General features: G+C 41.5%; 2 protein-coding genes across 5 annotated transcripts; one reads left to right on the top strand and one right to left on the bottom strand.

The window, feature by feature from the left end:
* The first annotated feature begins 441 nt into the window (after window positions 1-441).
* On the top strand, window positions 442-13,001 carry smarcal1 (SWI/SNF related, matrix associated, actin dependent regulator of chromatin, subfamily a-like 1). 4 transcript variants are annotated; one of them, XM_080785092.1, is made up of 17 exons: window positions 442-1,269; window positions 1,404-1,671; window positions 1,804-1,854; window positions 2,881-3,141; window positions 3,250-3,300; window positions 3,389-3,572; window positions 3,783-3,933; window positions 5,061-5,222; window positions 5,357-5,422; window positions 7,663-7,803; window positions 8,820-9,038; window positions 9,814-9,884; window positions 10,170-10,272; window positions 10,909-11,091; window positions 11,350-11,450; window positions 11,795-11,891; window positions 12,773-13,001. In XM_080785092.1, the coding sequence occupies exons 1-17, from the start codon at window positions 919-921 to the stop codon at window positions 12,911-12,913; spliced, it is 2,601 nt and encodes an 866-aa protein (XP_080641218.1). In that variant the 5' UTR covers window positions 442-918; the 3' UTR covers window positions 12,914-13,001. The 4 variants fall into 4 exon arrangements, with proteins under 4 accessions (XP_080641218.1, XP_080641217.1, XP_080641216.1 ...); XM_080785091.1 differs by having other exon boundaries at window positions 1,377-1,671; window positions 8,823-9,038; XM_080785090.1 differs by having other exon boundaries at window positions 1,377-1,671.
* A 370-nt stretch (window positions 13,002-13,371) lies between these two features.
* On the bottom strand, window positions 13,372-21,429 carry LOC308330794 (thioredoxin domain-containing protein 6-like). The gene is made up of 17 exons (XM_080785834.1): window positions 21,390-21,429; window positions 19,914-20,017; window positions 19,676-19,747; window positions 19,411-19,527; window positions 19,051-19,126; window positions 18,772-18,854; window positions 18,543-18,635; window positions 17,720-17,874; window positions 17,146-17,333; window positions 16,737-16,881; window positions 15,819-15,926; window positions 15,126-15,280; window positions 14,828-14,972; window positions 14,149-14,411; window positions 13,964-14,032; window positions 13,743-13,834; window positions 13,372-13,507 (listed from the first exon to the last, which is right to left on the bottom strand). The coding sequence occupies exons 1-16, from the start codon at window positions 21,412-21,414 to the stop codon at window positions 13,785-13,787; spliced, it is 1,848 nt and encodes a 615-aa protein (XP_080641960.1). The 5' UTR covers window positions 21,415-21,429; the 3' UTR covers window positions 13,372-13,507; window positions 13,743-13,784.
* Window positions 21,430-21,879: the final 450 nt, after the last annotated feature.

Genomic DNA, 21,879 nt, shown 5'->3' with positions numbered 1-21,879 from the left:
CAGCTCCCACCACGTCACCACCACCAGCACAGTGATGCAGGCGGAGGTTGGAACTAAGGAAGGAAGGCTCTACTCCGTAGTACGAAGGTGTCGCCTTCCTAAAACAACTACTTAGGCGGTGATATACATTATGTGCTGGTAGCTATACCTACCTTACCTAGCCTGCTACGTAGCAGGCTACAAAGTTAACCAAATATAAAAGTTACTTTCGTTTGTGGGCGTTGACTTCAGACATAGAAGCAAATTCAACCATCATTTTAACAAAAGCTGATCTTTACATGCTTAAAACGGTAAAACATATAAATGAAATGTTCCAAAATTGTTTTATTTTATTGATGTTGTTCAGTCAAAATTAATATACATTCATTTATTTTGACTTAACATAAGAAATACGTAGACCTACAGCCTCCTAGGCAACTCCACGTGTGTCTGTTGTTATGAGACGTAATTTCCTGCGCGGCAGAATGACTGACACACTTGATTTTCATAACTTTACGTGCAGTCAATAGTTAAGTTAAGTAGTAATCGGCCTTGCCTTGGCTTCAACCGATCCATAGCACCGAGCGGTTAGGTTTGTAAAGTTGGGATTGTTTATTGTATTAGCTGAGAAAGAGGGTTTTATGCTGACTTGGTGTTTTTTTGCACTGGCTATAGCTTGCTAGCCTCGCTAGCTGCTATCGTTAGCAGACCAATAATACAACTTTTCCGCAGTCTTACTGCTGGCAATGCATTCAGATTTAGATTTCCGCCACAACGTAACGTTAACATTATGCTTACGTTTAAACTAGTGCAATTTACACCTTGCTTATTCGATTAGCAAATGTATTGAGACGGCTGGACATTGAATCAGTAGTAGGTAAAGTATTTGTAGGCTGAGTGGCTGAAGCTACAGTAAATGCACGTTAGACAGCGGTAATAATGTCCACTCAGTTGACTGACGAACAGAAGCGAACAATTGAGGAAAACAGACGTAAGGCTTTAGAGAAAAGAGCCCAAAGACTTATTCATCAGACTGTCAACAACACCAGTCAGAAAAGCTCAACAGTGTCCGTCAGTACCCCAGAATACTCCAACCAGAATGTGCCAGTTTATCGTGACTCCTCTCATCAAAGAGGACCAGTTTCTGCTTCAACGTCTGGACCAGGGGAGTTTGTTCCTCCTTTCAAAAGGATCTCACAGAGCCCTAACCATCGAAACCAAGAAAAGCCCCAGCAGTTGTTCTCTGGTGTATGGAAGCAAAGTGAACAGAGTAACCCTGCTTCGAGAAAGGTGAGAGAGGAACTGGAACTTCTGAGACTGTATTTTATTAGTTATTTTCTTTATAGCATTGATGAAGGACAAACTGTCTTTGATATTTTGTCATATTTTCCCCATAGATAAAAACAATTGACCCTCTTCCTCAGACAAAAAGCCAACATGTGAACATGAACATCCCTAGTATTTCATCCAGTAACTCTGCATTCTACAAACAAGGAAGTGCTAAACCTACCCAAAGTCCCAGTGCACAGCTTTCCTCAAAGCCTTCAGCATTGAATGCTGTACCTGCTAAGAAGCCTGCCATCGCTGTGAGAGGGAAGTGTGTGCCTCAAGATGAGGGCCGCTTCAGAATAGAAGTGGGCTACCATGCAGAGCTTATTGCTGTGTTTAAAGACATCCCTTCCAAGAATTATGGTGAGTCACTGCAGAAGTGACTATACCTATCGAGTGTATTTAAAATTGATCTCCTGCAACTGGAACCCCTGATGTTTAACATTTTTTCACACCAGATTGAAATCTATTTAAACATTTTTGTCTTCACTTTAGACCCTGCCACGAAAATGTGGACCTTTGGTATGGAGCACTATCACCAGCTAAGTATGTACTATGTAGTACCACTACCATTTAGTATTTATGAATTGTCTAAATCATTTCAATTATAGCGTCACTCTACATAGACCTTATGTAATGTCAGATACGTTTGCCTTTGTCCTAGTGCAGGGTTAAAGTCAGTGGGGAGACAACTAGTAATGACAACCTAATAATTACTAATGTTCACACAGTTCTAAATGTCTGTTTATATGTGTATTTAAATGAGTAACATCTTATCTATAAATGCACCAAGTCTCTCTGTGTGTATTGTACAATGTACTGTACGTCTGTAATCCACGTAACTCGAGAACCTTTCGCGCCACCGACTTCAAATTTGACATGCGCGTTCCACACCCCCACAGGGAGTGCAGTGCCTGGTGTCGAGTCGGTCGGACCCACCACAAAAGGCCTCTGCCCAGGCTCTGGACAGGTCCCCTGCACAGTGTCCATATATGGAGCTGGCCTGTTCTGACATCACAACACTCCATATTTGGGCATGCCATAAACAGAACTCCATATATAGGAATAAAGGGACACGGAGAGACAGATACAGAAATCTCCATATATGGGCATAAAAGGGACACAGACACAGTGGAACGGGTACTCTGACACGGGTACAGAGGGTATTGCATAGCCAGGTGGGGCATGGATCTCCAACTTCCATCGTTACCGACTCGGTGCTCTACAGACGGGCACCGGTCTAGTGCAAAATAAAAGCCACAGGACTAAGTAGTACGTAGACCCATCATCTTACTCCTCCCGCCCAACACTCCCTGCTGATAGGTTCCACCACAGTCTCTCTCCGTGGGGGTGGGCAGGCACTATACCACTTGTTTTTGTAGTACTTTCATGTGCATTTATTAGCTGGTAATTTTTTGTATGTGTCCAAGTGAGTGGTCGTAAATAACAAATGCACAGTAGAAAGTATGGCGTGAATCTGAGGCGCACCTTGCATTAGCCTATTCTACTTTAATACTAACATGGATTTTGGTATTGCCATATGTCACCTGCTCCTCGCTCTCCATGTTGTAGTGGAAGAAGCTGTCTCTATCCCATCAGTCTCTTTAAAACCTCTGGAGGGTATGGAGGCGGTGGATATGGGTGCATCATCTATCCGCCCTCGTGACGGTGCAGCACTGGGAGCACTGCTGAAGCTGTGTAATGGCTGGAAGAAACCTGGAGCCACTCTCCAGGGTCAGTGCGGTCTGGTGTCTCCAACCCAATTTGAAGTTGACATTGGCTACCACGTTGATGTCATAGCAGCTTTCAAGCAGATGCCATCGAGAAGCTATGGTAAAAGATACTTGGATTATATTGTATGCTAAACTTTATTTTGTTCTTCAAATGTATAGAACTTGTGCTTGTACAAAGGCATGATTTGGTGATTCTTGGTGCATTTAGACATGAAGACAAGGAAGTGGAGCTTTTCATTGGAGGATTACAAAAGTCTTGGTGAGTAAGATGCGTTTGTTATGCACATATTATTTACCTGTGTTTGTTGCATCATCTTGTCTGAGCGCTCTGTGTTCCATATACCCAGTGGATGTCCTCAGTGGGATTGCGACAGTGGAGGTGGAGCCTCTGCCCAGGGCGGTCATCCAGGCTTTCGCAGCCAGTTTTGACGGGACTCGGGCCAAGTCGTTAGAGGTACCTGAGGCAGACCTCTCCAGTGTTGACCCCTCACTCTCACTCGGCCTCATGCCCTTCCAGAGGGAGGGAGTCAAGTAGGTGTATACAGTCATTAGTGCCTGCATTCTGTCCATGTAATTTGTGTCATTGTTTTACACCCTCAAACTAGAGGTCAGTGTGTGGCTGAATGTACTGTACTTTGTTTATTTTGTGACACTGCAGTTGAGACATTGGTAGTGTTGAATCAGTATAACTTTAATTTTACTGCTGTGATTTGCATTTGTATTCAGTGGTTGTCTCCATAGTTTTGCAGTGTTTAAGGGGGGCCGCCTCCTCCTGGCTGATGACATGGGGCTGGGGAAGACGGTGCAGGCCATCTGCATCGCAGCCTACTACAAGAAGGAGTGGCCATTACTGGTTGTGGCTCCCTCCTCTGTGCGATTCACTTGGGCAGAGGTGAGAATCATTCTCTCAGATTATCTAGTTGATCTCAGTCCTGTGAAGTAAGGAATAATACGAGTAATAATTGTTTAACAAAAATTGAGCTCCTGGTGGAACTATAATAGGCCAATGTGAAAAGGGTGGCATTTCTTTCACAGCCATCAGACGCTGAATTCATGATTTGAGGCATTTTGTTCAAAGCGAACCACAATCGGCCTACTGGTGGCACTATAATAGGCCATGTAAAGGGTGGCATTTCTTTCACAGCCATCAGACGCTGAATTCATGATTTGAGGCATTTCGTTCAAAGCAAACCACAATCGGCCTACTGGCGGCACTATAATAGTCCATGTGAAAAGGGTGGCATTTCTTCCTCGGCCTAGTGCGAATGTGGTTTGACGGTTCGGTTCCCTGCATCGGATCCAATCCCCCAATCAAGGCCTTGGATCAGAGAGTCTAAACTCTAAACTGACATCTCTCTGGCTGGCATCTTATCTGCGTTGTTGTTTTGCATTTAGCCAGATATACTATAAGGATGGGAGCTGTAACTGAGTGAGTTAAAGCCAGGTTGACAGGCGAGCGGAGAGCAGGGAAGTGAATTGTCAGAAAGATTTGGGACACTGTTTTTTTTCCTTCTTTTTTCCCCACTACATGATTGGCTGTGTAGAAATGGAAACTCTGTGACATAAGATGGGCTGAGTATAAAGTGTAATCTTTGCATCAGCTGTCATTTATTATGAGTTTCTGTGACACAAGTTTCACATACTGTATCAGATTATTAGTTGTCAGCACATTGGACATGGAATGAGCTGAATATTCACCTGCACTCTTAACAGCATAAGGTGTAGTAGTATCTTCAAAACCACATGAACCCTAGTGTAGTATTGTTCCAATTCTGGGCATGGCATAATAGACTAACATTCTGCAAAAGTCACAGTTCTACAAGCTCTCAATGCATCACGTTGTGAGCTTGTAGATCGTCTATTCTTCCTATTTGACGTACACAAAAGTATACAGTATATAGGGTTAAAACATACTTTTTGTACCCATTTTCTGTGTTTAAAATTCACATTGTTTATAATTCTGTTTTTTTTTTTTACTGGTATTATCTCATTGAATTATTGACTCTCTGTCTGTACTAGGCCTTCAGACGGTGGCTTCCCTCAGTGAGTCCAGCCAGCATTAATGTGGTGGTGAAGGCCAAGGACAAGCTGCGTGCCGGTTTGGTCAACATCACCAGCTATGATCTCCTCAGCAGGATGGACAAGCAGCAGACAACCGATCCCTTTAATGTTCTAATCATGGTTAGTGGGTGTGTGGTTGGTCCACATGGCTAGTTCTCCATTCAGAATCTTGAGTTTTGACTGAAAAATTAACAGAACTGATACAGTTTTATTGTGTATGTGATAGTGGGAACATGTTTATGCATTCTATGCAGGATGAGTCCCACTTTCTGAAGAACATGAAGACTGCCCGCTGTAAAGCAGCATTGCCACTTCTAAAGGTACTTTGTTCACTTTGTACTTTGATTGATTTATCACATTAAAGTCTGAGTGGTGTTGAACTTTGGTAGGACTTTGGGTAATGGGAAAATATTGTTGGTCTTTTATCTGTGTATTACATATTATTACATGTGATACGTAGCTTGCAGAGTTAGTTCAGTCAGATACTCAAGAAGTTAATAGTTAATAGTTAATTGTTATGTGCTGCTCCCAACGGTGGGCTTTGCTATTTCTGTTCCCCATGTTTAATGATGGTTTAATGATGGTTGTATGATTGTGCCGAGCAGGGAGAAAATGTAGCAGAGCCGAATGCCAATATAAAATGTCATATGCACACTTGTATTCTCATTCTATAATATCTGTTCAATCTATTATTATCTATTCATATCTGACTGAAGTTATTTTTGTGCATTGGCGCATGCTCAAAGAGAACAGATCTACAAACTAACAACATGTTGCATTGCAACATGTTTCTTTGCTCGTGGTCTGTGGCATACCTTGTTTGTCTGAAAAGAGGAGTAGAGTACACCCATAGCTGCCAATGCCAATCATTTATTGTGGACACGGAGACAGAAACGTCAACATTTCGGACAGACTAAGCTGCCTTCAACACCAACACCTTGAAAAGTGTAAAATAAAATGAAATAAAAATCCCCCTTTTTTGGCTATAATAAAAAGATGTGTATAAGGTTTTCTCAGATGTCGAATGTTTCCTCCTACTGGAACACATTCAGCATCTTGACAAACAGAATGGTTTAGTACAGTACATCTGCTCTGTTGAAGGTAGACAGAGACATCATCCTTGTCTCTGTCGATTCTAGGTCTTTGTTCTGCTCTGCTTATGCTTGATGTCAGCATTTGGCACAATCAACAATTTTCAAACGCCTCAAGGATGAAGCTGGTCTACAGTGTCTACTGTCTAGTGTTCAAATGGTTTACCTTCTCCCTTAGAGAATTAAACTTTCCATTCATAAAACTTTCATCCCCCATTAAATGTGGCATCTCCCAATGTTACATTTTATTCTCATTATACATGCTTCATCTTGGCGCTATCTTTGAGAAATGCAATACTGTAATGTGGAGGATGACACAATTTTACCTATACACCTGATAGCACTTGCACATCTTTAACTGTCAGAATAGATGACATAAAATGCTGGATGTGAACTTCTTTCAACTAAATGATAACCAAACTGAAGACATGCACGGCATTATAGAGGTTTTCCAGAGTTCAAACGGAGGGTCTGGATGTATGCATCATACTGGCTCAGTAGCATGGGACATGCAACAGTTTTATGTGGGCAGGACCCTTGACTTAAGTCCGGGTAATGTCTGATTTGGCTCAACGATGCTTCTATTGGTGGAGCCTCTCCTGGTCCTCCCGAGGTGTTTGGAGTTAGCTTTTGAGTTGGAAATATTCACAGATCGAATAGAAACGTTTCTTTACTACTGACAACATGTATATAGAGACCAATTTTCTCCGAGAAATATTGCATACGATACAATCCTCGCATCTCCCTCGGGCTGTGCCTGTGTTATAATTACATGGGAGTATATAATGTGTGTGTCTACTACCCAGACCCGCTGAGTATTTACCTTAATGTGTGAACGCATCTGAAACGGACATTCTCCTGTTGCATGCTACGCAGTATGTAAGGAATCTTGGTGTCTTCTAGGGCATTTTAACAAACAAGTCTGTCTTCTGGTTCACTGCTGGGCCTTTCATCTTAACCCATTCTGGGTGGGAACCCCTTTTGGTGTTATAACCCTTCTGGACAGGAACCCCTCTTGGGGTTCTGTACAGTGTGTACAGTATTCAAAAATTTGAAATATTTCATGCTGGTATATAAATATTAGAAGTTTTTCAGAAAACTTAGGTCTCAGTCCAAAATGGGTTAAGAATATGAAATCAGTTAGGAATCTGCTAATCCTGTGTAACAAAAACCAATAATTTCTAATACTTTGAAGGCATGGTTTATTACTTGAAAACGTGTGGGACGGTCTAATTTAAGAACTCTCCTCAGTCCAAATCAAGCTCCTGGCTGGTTCCATTTCTGGCTTCCCACCATGCATGAAAGACTTATTGGGACTTCCCAGGGGATAAAAAAACCATGATTGACCTCCTGGCATTCTGGCAATGCCCAAGGTTTACCTGTGACGGTGCAGCGTAAAACTGATACTGAGATGCCAGCCACAGCCAAAAATGTATCTTAATCTGGTGGTATCCATTTTTCGTCCTCAGGCAGCGAAGAGAGTGATCCTTCTATCTGGGACTCCTGCCATGTCCAGACCCTCTGAGCTATACACGCAGATCCTGGCTGTCAAACCGACCCTCTTCCCACGCTTTCATGAATTTGGGATGCGCTACTGCAGTGCCAAACAGGTATTTTAAGCCCTCGGCGTGCACCTGCAACACCTCTTTACTGCAATACTTAATAATACTGGCCACCTTTCAAGAGACCTGCGGCCCGCCACAGAGAAGAATGTTCGGTGTGGGATTAGCTCTTATTTCTTCTTCCAGCTGGCTGACACAGTATAGGGCCTACATTACACCAATGGAGTTGTATGTACACATAAGGGATAACATTTCAGATTGCTGCCAGACACATGACACAGGAGAAGCATTGCAGTTTTTATTGTTGGTACTTTATCTACAGTAGCTATACTCAATGGAGGTACTGTGTGTACAGTAGTATTGATGTATTTTATTACAAGTATAACATTACATGCTCAATTCAGAACACGTCCCCTTAGTGATATTTCTCTAAATGTATTTCTCCTCACTTGTTGTCTTGACTCCTACTTGAGCAGGCACCCATTTAATTTGCTCTCTAGGCATTTACATAGAGTGTTTTTTAATTAGCTTACTGTTACTTGGATTTGCATGGGTTTTGGGATGGAGGGAAGCTGTAATAATATTCAGACGCCTTTTTCCTCCTCAATGAATCAGTGCCCTCTTGGAAGATAAAGGCACACAGCGCCAGTCCCTCTCTTCTATTTCCTCCACTAATCCTCCCTCCCACCGTCATCCTATCCACCCTCCAGTCCTACTCTAACCATCTCAATTAATCCTTCTGTTCTTCATATGTCTTTTCCCCCTTTTATGTCCACCCTTTTGTCCATTCTTCCCCACATTCCCCTATTCTCTTTCCCCCTTTCATTAACCTTTTTGTCCACACTATGTACATACAGTATACAGTATGTACTTTTTTCATATGGGGTGACTGTGGATACCATGTCATCTTCATCATTGCAACATCCCGCATACCTGAATAAGCTTTCTGTCTCTACCTTGAATTAAAGGAAATTGCATTAAAAAAAGAAATCTGCTTAAAAACAGCAACCCCTCAGTCTTTGTCTCTCTGTCACCCTACATCCACTCCTTGCTCCATCCACTAGCAGGCCTGGGGCTGGGACTACACAGGTTCATCTAACCTCGGGGAGCTGAAGCTGTTGCTGGACGAGAGTCTAATGCTGCGCCGCCTCAAGTCCGAAGTTCTCTCCCAGCTACCCGCCAAGCAGCGCAAAGTTGTCACGGTGACCATAGATGGAGTAAACACACGCACCAAGGCTGCCCTAGCAGCAGCAGCTAAGGAGCTGGTCAAGGGAAAAGACAATGTGAGTTTGCATTGACTTTGAATAGTAGATATGGAAAACATGGCTAAATTAAATAGAATTAGGAGAATTGCACACACCAAGCCCAGAAAGGTTTATGAGAAGTTGCATTTTACGCAGACACTTTGTGTGATATCTTTCATTTTCAACTCCTTTGGTGTTTAATATTTTCAGTCTCGGCCGCTATTAGAATAATAAGTTAAGTGTGAAGGTACAGTATGTTAGGCACATGGGTGGCATGGTGGTAATGTACAGGTCTGCACACAGAGGAGTCTTGGGGTTCGAATCCACCACAGTGCATAAGGCTTTGTTGTGCGCCTACATGAACAAATTGGCTGGGAAGCTGTGGGGAGAAGGTGATACTTGGGCAGTAGGAGTAGGGTGGAGACTCCTCACTGGCAGCAGCAGTGACGACACAGAAATGTGTGGCGAAAATAAGTGTGACAATATAATGACAAATTTCAATATATAAAAAAAAACCCTATTGAAAGTAAACAGCGATACTGTAGTGATAAACATTGATAAATGAAATTGTGCTGTTTGGAATATCATACAATATAATCACAAAATATATAAATATATCTTACAACCAAAGTCCAATGTCCAGAAATTACAATGCAACCGGGAATATTTTACAGACGATTCCTTTTTAAATATTATATATAACGTAAACATACATGCATAGTTGACCTTGAGTATGCAACTAATGGCAACCTTATTAAATCATCAAACATTTGTGTCAATTCTTATCGCATGTTGTTCTTTATCTCTCTTTTAGAAGATGAAAGAGAAGGAAGCCCTCCTCGTATACTATAACCACACGGCTGAAGCGAAGATACCAGCCATAATGTACGTAAATCATTTCTAAGGGGCCAAACGGCAAGTTAGATAGCAAGGCATAGATTGCATAAATGCTTTTTTTGTTTGTTTTTTTGTTTTGATGATACAGCTTTCAGACATTAGATGTTTTTTGTGCAATCTTAACAATGACTGTGGTTTCTACCCAACACAATAAAATCCTTAGTGTTAATTTAACAGGTTTATTTGCTTCCATTTGTAAACTCTTCCAAGTTAAATGAACTGGGATTTTGACTTTGCATTTAATGTAGGGTTATAATTTTGTATCATTATTAGGGAGTACATCATGGACATGCTGGAGTGTGGAAGGGAGAAGTTTCTTGTTTTTGCCCATCATAAGATCATCCTGGACAACATCACCAGTGAACTGGTAAAGAAGGTAATGGTTAAAATATGAAATACTGCAGGTACATCTTCAAAGGTCTATCTTCAAAGGTCTATGTACATTTGTATCCATCTATTAAGACAAAAATAATAACTTGTTTACTCTCATTGGCTGTAGCATGGAAGATCTTTTCTTCAAAACATGCAGTACTTTTTGCTACTACTACAGATTATCTCTAAACCTTACAAAAATCAGTACACATTGGAGTCATCAGTCATGTGATATTTTTACATTTCATTCCGATTGGCTATAATTGCCTTCCAAAGTTTAAAGGAGAATCTACAAATGCTATTTCCCTCCTCTTCTTCATTTGGTCTTGACGGCTCAAAGCCACAACTTATACAGCCCTGTCTAGGCAACACAGGTTGGCAGACATATGCCCTTTCTAGTTTTAGTTATTCATAATAATAATAATCATGTATTATTATTATTTTACCCCCTTTTTCTCCGCAATTTAGTCGCTATGCCAATTGATTCCTCCCCATACACATTCCTGTGTTGTCACTGCTGTTGTATTCTACTGACTCACCTGCCCTCCTGCCCAGCACTCCCTGCTGACGGGTTATGTATTACATTTGATTGATACAATTAAAACCGAAAACACTTATGACTGTCACATCTCTTCCACAGGACATCAGTTTCATCCGCATCGACGGGAGCACTCCGTCAGCTGATCGGCAGCAGCTGTGTGACAAGTTCCAGTATTGTTCAAACAGTTGTGTGGCTGTGCTATCCATCACAGCAGCTAACATGGGTCTGACCCTGCACTCTGCTAACCTGGTGGTTTTTGCAGAGCTCTTTTGGAACCCAGGGGTAAGGCAAGCCACAAGACATGAGAAAACCTTCCTGAATATATGATTCACTTTGTTAAAATGTTTTCATAATTATGCTTTCACAGCATATAATCCATTTTACGCTGACTGTACCACTCTGCCAGTCGTCCGTTCTATTATTATACTGTAGGTCTTCGATATGGGATGTGATAAAAATGGAGATTAGTGGTTAAAATAAGTGACAGCTCAGTGTAGTTTCTTGGCATTGCTTAAAAAAATGAATGCTTTCCAACCGTAGGTCCTCATTCAGGCAGAGGATAGGGTGCACCGTATTGGACAGACCAGCAACGTGGATATTCATTACCTGGTGGCCAAAGGAACGGCTGACGACTACCTGTGGTACGTACTGGATCCGTCACGGGGACGGACCTATGTTCCTACTGTGTATTTAGATCAGTCTAAATGCGCTCTTTAGCTGTTCATTATCTGGGGTCTGGTCTGGAGTGTTTTTTTCTCTCTCTGACCAAACATGTTGCTTCTGTCTTAAACACAATGAATACTGGTTCTTTCACAACATGCCTCTGCTATGGACCATTGGGCAGCTGCAGGGAAGGTTGGAGTTTGTATTGTGCTGGCCGTTGCGACAACTCACAGACTTTTCTTATGTTCTCCAATACAGTATGTATGTATGTTGTGATTTGTTGTACGTTGATTGTAATTTTACAATGCATTTATTAATACAGGCCCATGATTCAGGAGAAGATGAACATCTTGGGTCAGGTGGGCCTGTCTGAGTCAAACTTCTCAGAGAATGCAGAAAGTGCCAGCTTCCATTCCAAGGTGGGTCCCATTATCCCATATACGGTATACTGTACTGTACTGTTACTTTTCAGTGGCCTTTACTGTATATTTGGTAATAATTGGTAGACCGTGACATAATCTTGAATGAATAGTTAATATTCGCAGTTACAGTGAGGAGTGAGTACCACAATTTGAGTCCACAACGAAAATGAAGGTTTCAGGCGAGGATCACAGCTCCATTGCCTTCCATTATAAAATGTAAACATAAATTATAAAAGTATAAAAGATAACTTCTGTGGCCTACTGGCAGCATGCATACAAAGTGTGGCACGCTGTAAGAAATGATGTAATATTGAACTATCTGGGTATCTAGGCTAGCCATCTGAGTGTATGTCTTTGTCTGGAGAAAATCTTGCAAACCACTGGACCGATCGTTGCCAAACTTTATCAGACAGCACTATTTTTGAGGGTCGCTAACTCCTCCTGTGTTTGAAACACGGAATGTGATGATTTGATTGGCTAATGTATGATGATAAGAGCGCATCCTCACTTCACACGAGTGTGATTTTTGTGAAAATATGTTAACATTTTATAGTGGAAGTCTAAAGTATGATGTCATAGATGACAGCTGGCATTGGAGCCATGCTGTTCCCATGACACTCCCATGTTCCAAGTGATTTAATTTTGCTGATGCCCAATGGGAACGTGCACCATTCGATGTATTACATTTGAATTTGATCGGTTGGACAGTTCTCATGAGGGAAAGCCCGGACAGAGAGAGACACACACACACACACACACACACACACACACACAAAATTTCCCTGTATTTATAGATAGATAATGAAGAAGAACTGTGCTAAAGATTTATCTATTTTCATTGTCTCACAACTCACAAGTTCTATTTGTGTTTTTCTCAGGACACTAAGCAGAGGACCATCACAGAGATGTTCCAGAGGTCATTCACTGAGGATGAGGACATAGATGAAGCTGTTTTAATGGAGGCTTTTGATGACTGGGAGGAGGACAGCCACCCAGGAAGTGATCACACACATCCATAGCAAAACAGTACACACTATAGACTATTGTTGCCTACGGCTGACATTTATCATGACCAATGTTTTATTTAGAAAATGCCTTCACATTTTAGTAATTATTTTGTCTGAATAAATAAATACCGGTAAATGTTTAACTACAATTCAGTTCAGTGAGTTTTCTATCCAAGGTTAACAGAACTCTTAGCTGGTTTTGAACCAGTACTGTATAGTGCCTTTTTTGTTGTTTGTTTGTTTTAATTAGAACTGAACAGCTCACAGTAGTTGGCCAAACTGGCAACAATCGATTCTAGCAAGGAAAGGCAAGTATAACTCTATAAAATGGTAAAACATTTCTATGAGTGAATACCAGAATACACAGGAAGCTTGACATGCACATTTAATGAGTAAAGGGGTTCTTTGATGCCATTTTGTCCACTACTAATGTTCATTATCTCCACCATTTATAAAATGAGGCTTTACTGTTTTATTTATTTTATAATCATTGTGGAACATATTCGGTCTTCATTCAGCCTAATGCAGTCTTTTAGTCTTAATGCTCTGGTTCTGGAGGCTGTGCTGCCGTAGGACTTCAAGGATTAGATTCCAATGTCATGTCTCCTGTGATGTAAAGGGAATGATCATATGTTGTTATAATAGCAGTACTATTAGAATGGATTTAAAGCAGATTAGCCAATTAGCATGTCTTGAATTACTCATGGGACCAGCACAAGGGATGGAATTGTTTTTCATTGGTAAATCGAGAAAATGTGAAATTACAGTACGTGTACTGACTTTGTCAAAGTGAGTACTAGACTGCTGATCCAATATCGAGACAAATACTGCCGTGTCTTACCTTCACCATATTTTCTGCTATGAACACTGAATATCAGCAGCATCAACTCTCTGAATCAGGAGAGGACATCTCTGTTTGCTTGTGGTTGGTATCTGGAATGTCAGTGTTGAGAGACTTTTAGCAGTCTCCTAAGAATGCAAGGAATATACTAGTGCAGTATATTTCTGACCGGTCATTGCTTTTTATATCTAGCATATCTTGATTTCCTAGCTGAATATTACCTGAAAATTCTCCAGTTGTAGATCGTGACAGTCTCAAATCCATGGCATCTGCAAAACTGTCATGTATTCCTAAAAGAAAAATTGATCTCGGGTTAATGCAAAAGATGGAAAGTTCTCCATTTAAAAGAAGCTTACTGATATTAACTAGTCTACTGCATGTGTATGTTTGGGAAATGAATGATTACCTGAAATGGTGGTGTCAACCTCTCCATTGTTGTTGAGCCCTGCCTCTGAGCCGATGTCACCAAATATAAAGTTTATCTTCTCCTCTGCATGCCGCTGACTGGAGGAACCATGAACAGCATTCTGTAGAATGTCTGAAGCAAAGCGGGCCCTCAGGGAGTTTGGGGCCACCTCTTTGGCCTGGTTAGGGTCTGTGGGGCCCATCATGGTCCTCCATTCCTCCACTGCATTCTCCTTGGTCAGCACCATCATTGTGCAGGGCCCACTGACAAGAGTTGGAAGGTAAACATGCATCCTTAGAAAGACACTGATATTGTCTGATTCTGTTGCTACATTTGGAGGTAAACCTGAGCTGATGCTGAGCGAGAGTGACAGCCGAGGAAGTTTCTTAAAGTGAAACTCCCAAGTTGCATCTCTGTTATGTCTGGTCCGTTGTGTAACAACTCGGTGAAAGGGACTAATCGGAGCGGAAGATACATCATTAAATCTAGATGCCCAGTGGAACAACAATGAAACAGAGATGGACTTTCTAGCCCCTTGCCCGAGGCTTCCTTGATTCTGAGCAGCAAAAACATTGCTGTAAAAGGTTGACTGCCGCTTCCAGTGCCAGTGGAATTTATAGCGGGTCTACTGTGGTCGCTTTGCTCTGCTCTTGGAGATTATGCCCAGGCAGAAACTAACCGACACATGAACTCCACTAGCTGACTGAAGAATAGCTCGTCCCTGTGCTCTTTGTAGAACTCCTCGGCTATCTTCTTGGACAGAATGGTCTCCTTCAGGCGAGTTATGGAAAACCCTCCCCCACGGATCTCCTCTAGAATCTCTTCTATCAGGAAGAGAGAGGAGGGACAGGAGGCAGACGAAGAGCACATGAAATAACCAGTACTGTCAATTTCATACATACTGTATATTCATGCAGAGGCAAATTGGATAGATTTGTTAACCAGCATAGTCCTTCCATGCTGTGTCAGAGATGTACCTCTGTGTCCTCCTTCCATGGCGTCTGGTTTGATTACAGCCAGGGTATGCTGCTTAGGGAAGAAGAATTCAATCCCTCTCTCTGCCTCTTCACTGCTTGCACTGCCATGCAGCTGGTTGATGGGTTCATTCTCCACCGCAAACTGAGCTCTAAGACTTGAGGTCAGGGGATAGATTGGCACAAACACATTCACATTAGTGTGTAGAAGTCCTCCCAAATATATTAACCTCTCACAGGAGGTTTGAAGGAGAATCATGTGACCATAGGCTTTTTAACCACTTAAACCCTATACTTTGTTGTACATCAAATTGTGAAAATAGCTGATCTACAAGCTCAGTGGATCTTGTTCACGAATGTTCACTTATTTTCCCCCGAATGTTCGCCTATTATTGCATGCCCACATTGCCCAGAATAGGGATACTAGCGTTATGGTTAAACAGTTGATGCAGTATTTTAAAATATGATTATTGATTACAGTTATTACTACCATTCCAATATAATAATGTATTTCATGATTTTAAATGACTGCAATGCATTTCAGTGTAGTACTGCAATGTGGGTAGGAACAACAGTAAAACTATCGCAGCAGAGACAGAGGCTTTCAAACATCTGCTTATCTGTTTGCCTGTGACACAGCGATTTGTTTTCACCGATAGTGAGCTGTTTATTTGTTTGTACCATAAAATAACTCACCAATCAGGCTCCTCCTCTTTGGCTTTGGTGATGTCAGCAGGACCAAGGATGCTCCTCCAGTGATGGACGGCACCTGGCCTGTTCAGAACTAGAGCCAGAACTGGACCACTACACGCACGCACGCATGCACGCAACACACACACACACACACACACACACACACACACACAGTATATATTGAGCTTTTATTGATGGAACTATATAGACGTTCGCCTAGAACATACTTTTCTCTTAAAATAATATGTTGGCTAAATGTGCTATGTTTGCTATTTTATCTGCTAAAAGCTCTCTATGCAGTAGACTAAAGTAAAGACATGGGTCTACAGACATCGACAATGTCTATAATTAAATGCCTTTAATTATAAAATGCTTTATAATTTTATAATATGTTAAAATTACTGTTCAAAAGCACTGAGTATTTAGGAGTCTATATACTTTAACTATTACAATTCATTTTTTCATGTTTATAATTTATCAATTCATAATTTCTTCAAATGACACACTGGGTCAATAATCATCCTTTGGAGCAACATTTGCTTCTCTAGGGGTGTAATCTTCCACGTACATCATTTTCCGGCATTCTACGACTGTGGATCAGGAGGTAGTGTGGCCATTTTGGAACCTGGTTTCATGTCAAAGTGTCCTTGAGCAAGACACTGACCCCCTAATTGGTGATGGGGGTGGTTCCTTGGAATACCAGAGTTGTTACTGTAATATCAGACTTATGTGGACAATTTTATCTATCATGGTTGAGTATATTTTCTCAGCAGCGGCTCTACTTTTTCATGTGAACATAAACAGTAGTGTGTGTGTGTGTGTGTGTGTGTGTGTGTGTGTGTGTGTGTCTCTCACAAACAGTCATAGAAAAAACAGTCATGTTTTTAGTTTCTAGTTTGTGTAATGGTATTGGGAAGTTACCTGGTCATGTTTTGGAGCAGTGCTGGAAAATAATCCTCTTCAACATGCTGGAAGTAGAACTGTCTCACCTGCTCCTCTGTTAACGTCACCTCTCTTTGGAGAGCAACAGTGAAGCCTGCTTCATGGATTCGAGACAATATATCCTCTGCAAAACAACAGAGAACACAATGAATCAGCAGCTAACATGTTTCAGTGTGACAGCATCATATGTTTTAATTTAACCCATATGACGTCTTTGCCATATATGATGTCCACAAAATGAACTACTGAACAAAATCTGTACACATATACTCATGTCAGTCAATTAGCATATAATGTTTGCTTTAGGATTCAGCACAGGTTTGCCATCTTCCGTGTGTGTGTGTGTAAGCCTGTGTATGTGCGCTCATGTACTTGGCACAGACTGTACCTCTCTTCTCTCTGGCAATGTCAGGCCGGATGAGAGCCAGAGTTCTCTCCACATGCTCTTCCTCTCTATCCTGTTCACCGATTCTAAAGTTGGGAAAGAAGAAGGCGAGCTCCCTGCTGGCCTGGTCACTGTCCTCGCTGCCGTGCACGGCGTTGAGCAGCGTCTGTGTGCCATATTGTGCCCGCAAACTGCAGGAGCCCAGGGGGATAGGAAGGAGAGGGAGCAGATGGTTGCTCGGTTGGTGCTCAACCAAAGAGGAGCACAATTGTTGGGTGTGTCTGATAAAGCACTGGGAGAATGTGGCCTTAATTTCGTCATTCTAACTAGATGGTTGTTCAATATTGTGTACACAAAAACACATACAGTACGTGTGCACACACAGAATGTGCTGTAGGTTGTACCTTATTTTGAATAAGGTATTATTGTTTAGCAATCAGACATACAGGAAATGGAGGATGGCAATTCCATTATATCAAACTACTGCTGTCCTGTCAAGGTTGCTTCTATGAGCTGTATAAGCAGGTGATATCATGTAACATGCCGGTAAACATGGTGACTACTGTAACTAACTAACCTTTCTGGCCTGTCCCTCTTGGCTTCCTCTATGTCTGCAGGGCCAATAAACTCCAGCCATGCTGTAACGACATTGGCCGATCCCTCTACTTGAGACAGTACCAAAATGTGAGAGGGGCCACTGGACATTAACTGTACCAAGTCTTCAAAGCAAGTCTGAAAATCAAAAACACCATTACATATTAAATGTAAACAGATGCACACATATAGTACAGACAGACACAAACACAAAGAACAACACGTGCTTACAGTTCACAGACGTGTGCGCACGCACGCACGCACACACACACACACACACACACACACACACACGCACACACACACACACACACACAATGAATTAAACTCAAATCTAGCCGTGTGCAGATAGCTTTCCAGTACCTCATCCTTTTTCACACATCATTTGTATTTCTGAATCTGTAAACATTTTGTTCTTGTTGCAAACTGCATGCTTGGCAAAAAATAAAAGCTGCTTACACAGCAGCTCTATTTTGAGCATCATGAGAAAATACGTATGAATGTGTGATGTATTGAGCACTAATTGAAATGATTTTGCTCTGGTGCAGAGGGACTATTAAGTTCTCCCAATCGGGATGTTGACTCAGAATTTCAATTACTAATATTTAAATTAGTTCATCTTCTCTGACACTCAACAGAAGTTAGTTCGACAAATGAGGCATTTTGGGCAACAAACTTAAAGGATGTCTGACCCATTTTTTATGAAGTCGTTGATATCCTGTATGTATCGTGTATGTGTATAAAGGAGTCTTCCTATTATAATCAATTCTCTGCTTTTTATCATTCCCACCAGGTTTCACCATTACCTCGGCTTCTTTGTGCTGATAAAATGCTCGAGCCTCAAACTCTGTAAACACGTGTTCCTCTTGAGCCAGGATCTCAAACCCAGCATCTTGAATCTGTCAGAGACATTAGGAAAATGCAATGCATAATCATGGCATGAACACTAAGCCAATTTAAACACACTACAAGTCAGTTTCCAAGCCTGAAGCAGTTGTAGTTTTAAGGACATAAGCAATTCTCTAGTTTCTGTACCTTCATTATAATCTCATTTGCCTTGCCGTGAGCAATAGCATCTGGTTTGATGATGGCTACTGTGTAGGCTTTACTGGTGGGAACTGAAGGAGGATAGAAAGGCAGAAATAAACAGTTAATCACCAATAACATAGAAACAGTGCGATGTGATTATTTATAATAACAGTTAACCTGTCGCCAACAATGACAACCACAACAAAAAAGAAGCCAAACTGAACACTGAACACTAAACACTGAACTGACACATTGGACATTTATTTGTCTATATAAAAAAAATACCAAGTAACTCTTCATCATTCTGGTCCTGATCAGCGCCCTTCTCCTCTTCGTCATCTACCAAACCTTCATCTTTAACCTACAATACACAACAAACACAGATATTTAATCCAAGTGTGTATCAGGTGAGTTTATAGCAAAGCCCAGAAGCCTAATGTTTCCCTCAGTCAGGGGTGGAAGGGGGGGGGGTGGTTTGGGGGGGGTTGGGATTCTCTTTTGTTGACCATAGATATGTTTTCCCACATGAGAGACCGGGGTTTGAATCCAGGAGGTTACATACGGTATGTTAGGCTATCTGTGGGTTGTAACTTATGTTTGTTCATATGCATGTGCACTGAGTATTATGTGTGTCAGACAACCCACCACGCCGCGCTCGCCTCCCTGTTCCACCACCAGCTTCTCCTTGGCCAGCTCCTCTAAAATCATCTTTTGAAGAAGGGGAGCATTGGCCCCACGCAGCACAGCCACCAATTCGCCACCCTGTTCATGGAATAGAGACTAGCTGACTTATCAGTGATGCAACATAATGGTACGGTTCATGGCTACATATGACATGAGAGTGGTACATGAGAGTACTATACACCACAGAGAAAGCGTGAAAATGAGTGAGACCGAAAGGGAAACTTACCCCATAGAACATGAAGGTTGGCTCACATTTCCCTCTGTAACGCTCTAAAGCATCAATACTGTCTGCTTCTGCCTGTGTCACACACACACACACACACACACACACACACACACACACACACACGCACACACACACACACACACACACACACACACACACACACACACACACACAGATTTAAGGATTGCCCTATTTTTCAAAATCATTCTCTTCATACTGGGTCTACACTACAGCTTACCGTGGCAAAATGTAACAGGTCATCACCAAGTTCGTTCTTTATTTTCCGGAGCAGACTAACAACCGCTCTGCATGGACCACACCACTGCTGGTACACATCAACAACTAAAAGGGGGAGTTAAGTGTATATCATTATGATATTATTGTTATGTTGACTAGTCGTGCAAGTCACTTCCCATCTTCTGCCACAGAAAACTTCAGTGACTCCACCTTAGCACCCTTTAGCACTCCTCAATCCTAGTGTTGCCTATGGTAGTAGGCTACAGTATTTCCAAAGATCCTACTCATGAACATAAAGATATTAGTTTTATTCTGTCCACACAAGCTATGTGTTATTCTAGTCCCTGCGTCATATCCAGGGGATGTACTATCAAGCTGCCTTGCGCTACAGAATCTTGCCTCGGCAAGACATAGTTACTTTGTTGCACTTACCGGTAATTGTTTTTGTGGCACATGTTCACATACCACCTGTTGTTTGTTGACTATGGTTCATTCCACTACTATGATCTTTAAGTTCTGCTAAATGCCTCAACTATCTTATTGCAGTTACGTCGGTGGACACACTGGGGCAGCAGAATACAATAAATGACAGTTTACAGAACATAATTTAGACCAGAGTTCTACAACAAGGGGTAGGGTCCTCAAAGATACAACAGTGGTGCTGCCAACTTTGTGTCTCTGTCTGATAGGGATTTTTTCATGTAAATGTCTGGAAATTCACATTAACGAATGTGCCACCAAACTAACAAACAAAACATTGATAACATAATCAGCTAGATATGGTGAGGGGTCATTCCTACCTAGTATTCGTTTCCATTTGTGTCAACATAAACATAATGCAGCATTATCTTGTGTAAAAAAACACTAATTCCAACAGGCTTATCTTATACTATTAAAGCTTTTCTACCATCGAAAAAAAATATTTGTACCTCCACCACAGCCTTGTAAATGTCCCCCTGAGCCTGATTCCTATAGGCTCTAGCCACATTACTTCAGAAAGTAGCATATCTTTTTCATAATTCTGGTTGATAAATATATCAGAATTCTTACTCTGTGTTGACAATGTGCTTAGCTACCATATTATTCATTCATCTTTAGCATATAACCCCCCCCCCTAATGTGGAAAGAATTGGAATAATGCATTAAGCTTGACAAATATGTTTTTCTGACAGCTTAACTTTTCTTTCAGAAAAACATAAATAATCCTGTACAAAATATTTTGTTTTGAAATAGTTACTATAGGCTGAAATGGCACTGGAATAGTATAGGAATGACCCTGAGCTATAGATTTGAAAGCCTCTTCTCAAGATGGAAGGCTCTCTCAAAAATATATGCAATATAACTTAGGCCTAGAATATAGGGTAGGTCTCTCTTAGCTGACCTGCATTTTTGAACATCCCTGATTTAGACAAAACCATTTGCCATTAATGTGGTAATATACTTTTCTTAATCCCCATTCCCTCCTGGCGTTCTTTACCTGTTAAACCTTTTGTTGCAAGCATTTCATCCCAGTGTTCTTGGTTTGTTAGAGATGTCTGGGGATGAAAACAAAAGCAAACACCTTTTGAGTCACAAATTAAAAATCAGTAGGGAACGAACACTTGCGCTGATGTAGCTGTAATGTTGACCAACCTGTAAGCTCACTTCTTTCTTCTTTCCTGCCATAGCCTATGAAACACTCAAACAAAGAGTCGTTTAAAATATATAGGTTCCTTCTCCAAAAAAATTGTACCAGTCCAGACCTATTAGCCTATGATGCCTAATCAGCAATTACGATATTTTTTACGTAAAGAACTGATATATTTTTGTTGCTCTCCTACATGTGCTTGTTTGGCTTCTCGGTTGCCTAGCAACCCAAACCGAGTGCTCGAGCGCTGTTCATGCAGCCTGGAGAGGGACAGCTGGAGTTTTGAACGAGGGCGGCGCAAGAGCAATTTTAGGCATGTGTGCAACATGTCAACTGTTTT

The sequence above is a fragment of the Protomyctophum bolini genome, assembly GCF_963924005.1.
Source record: "Protomyctophum bolini genome assembly, chromosome: 16".
Taxonomy (NCBI): Eukaryota; Metazoa; Chordata; class Actinopteri; order Myctophiformes; family Myctophidae; genus Protomyctophum; species Protomyctophum bolini.
Note: the sequence above shows the minus strand (reverse complement) of the source record. Positions and strands in the feature narration are given on the sequence as shown.

What these genes read in the sequence shown, in the direction of transcription:
- smarcal1 (XM_080785090.1), top strand. Translation starts at nt 919, where the DNA reads ATGTCCACTCAGTTGACTGACGAACAGAAGCGAACAATTGAGGAAAAC. An exon ending in CATCCCTTCCAAGAATTATG is followed by an intron (nt 1,672 to 1,803) that starts GTGAGTCACTGC and finishes TCTTCACTTTAG; the next exon opens with ACCCTGCCACGAAAATGTGG. An exon ending in GCGAAGATACCAGCCATAAT is followed by an intron (nt 9,885 to 10,169) that starts GTACGTAAATCA and finishes TATCATTATTAG; the next exon opens with GGAGTACATCATGGACATGC.
- LOC308330794 (XM_080785834.1), bottom strand. Translation starts at nt 21,414, where the DNA reads ATGCTTGCAACAAAAGGTTTAACAG. An exon ending in CAAATGAGATTATAATGAAG is followed by an intron (nt 18,636 to 18,771) that starts GTACAGAAACTA and finishes TGTCTCTGACAG; the next exon opens with ATTCAAGATGCTGGGTTTGA. An exon ending in CTAGTGGAGTTCATGTGTCG is followed by an intron (nt 14,412 to 14,827) that starts GTTAGTTTCTGC and finishes AACTCTTGTCAG; the next exon opens with TGGGCCCTGCACAATGATGG.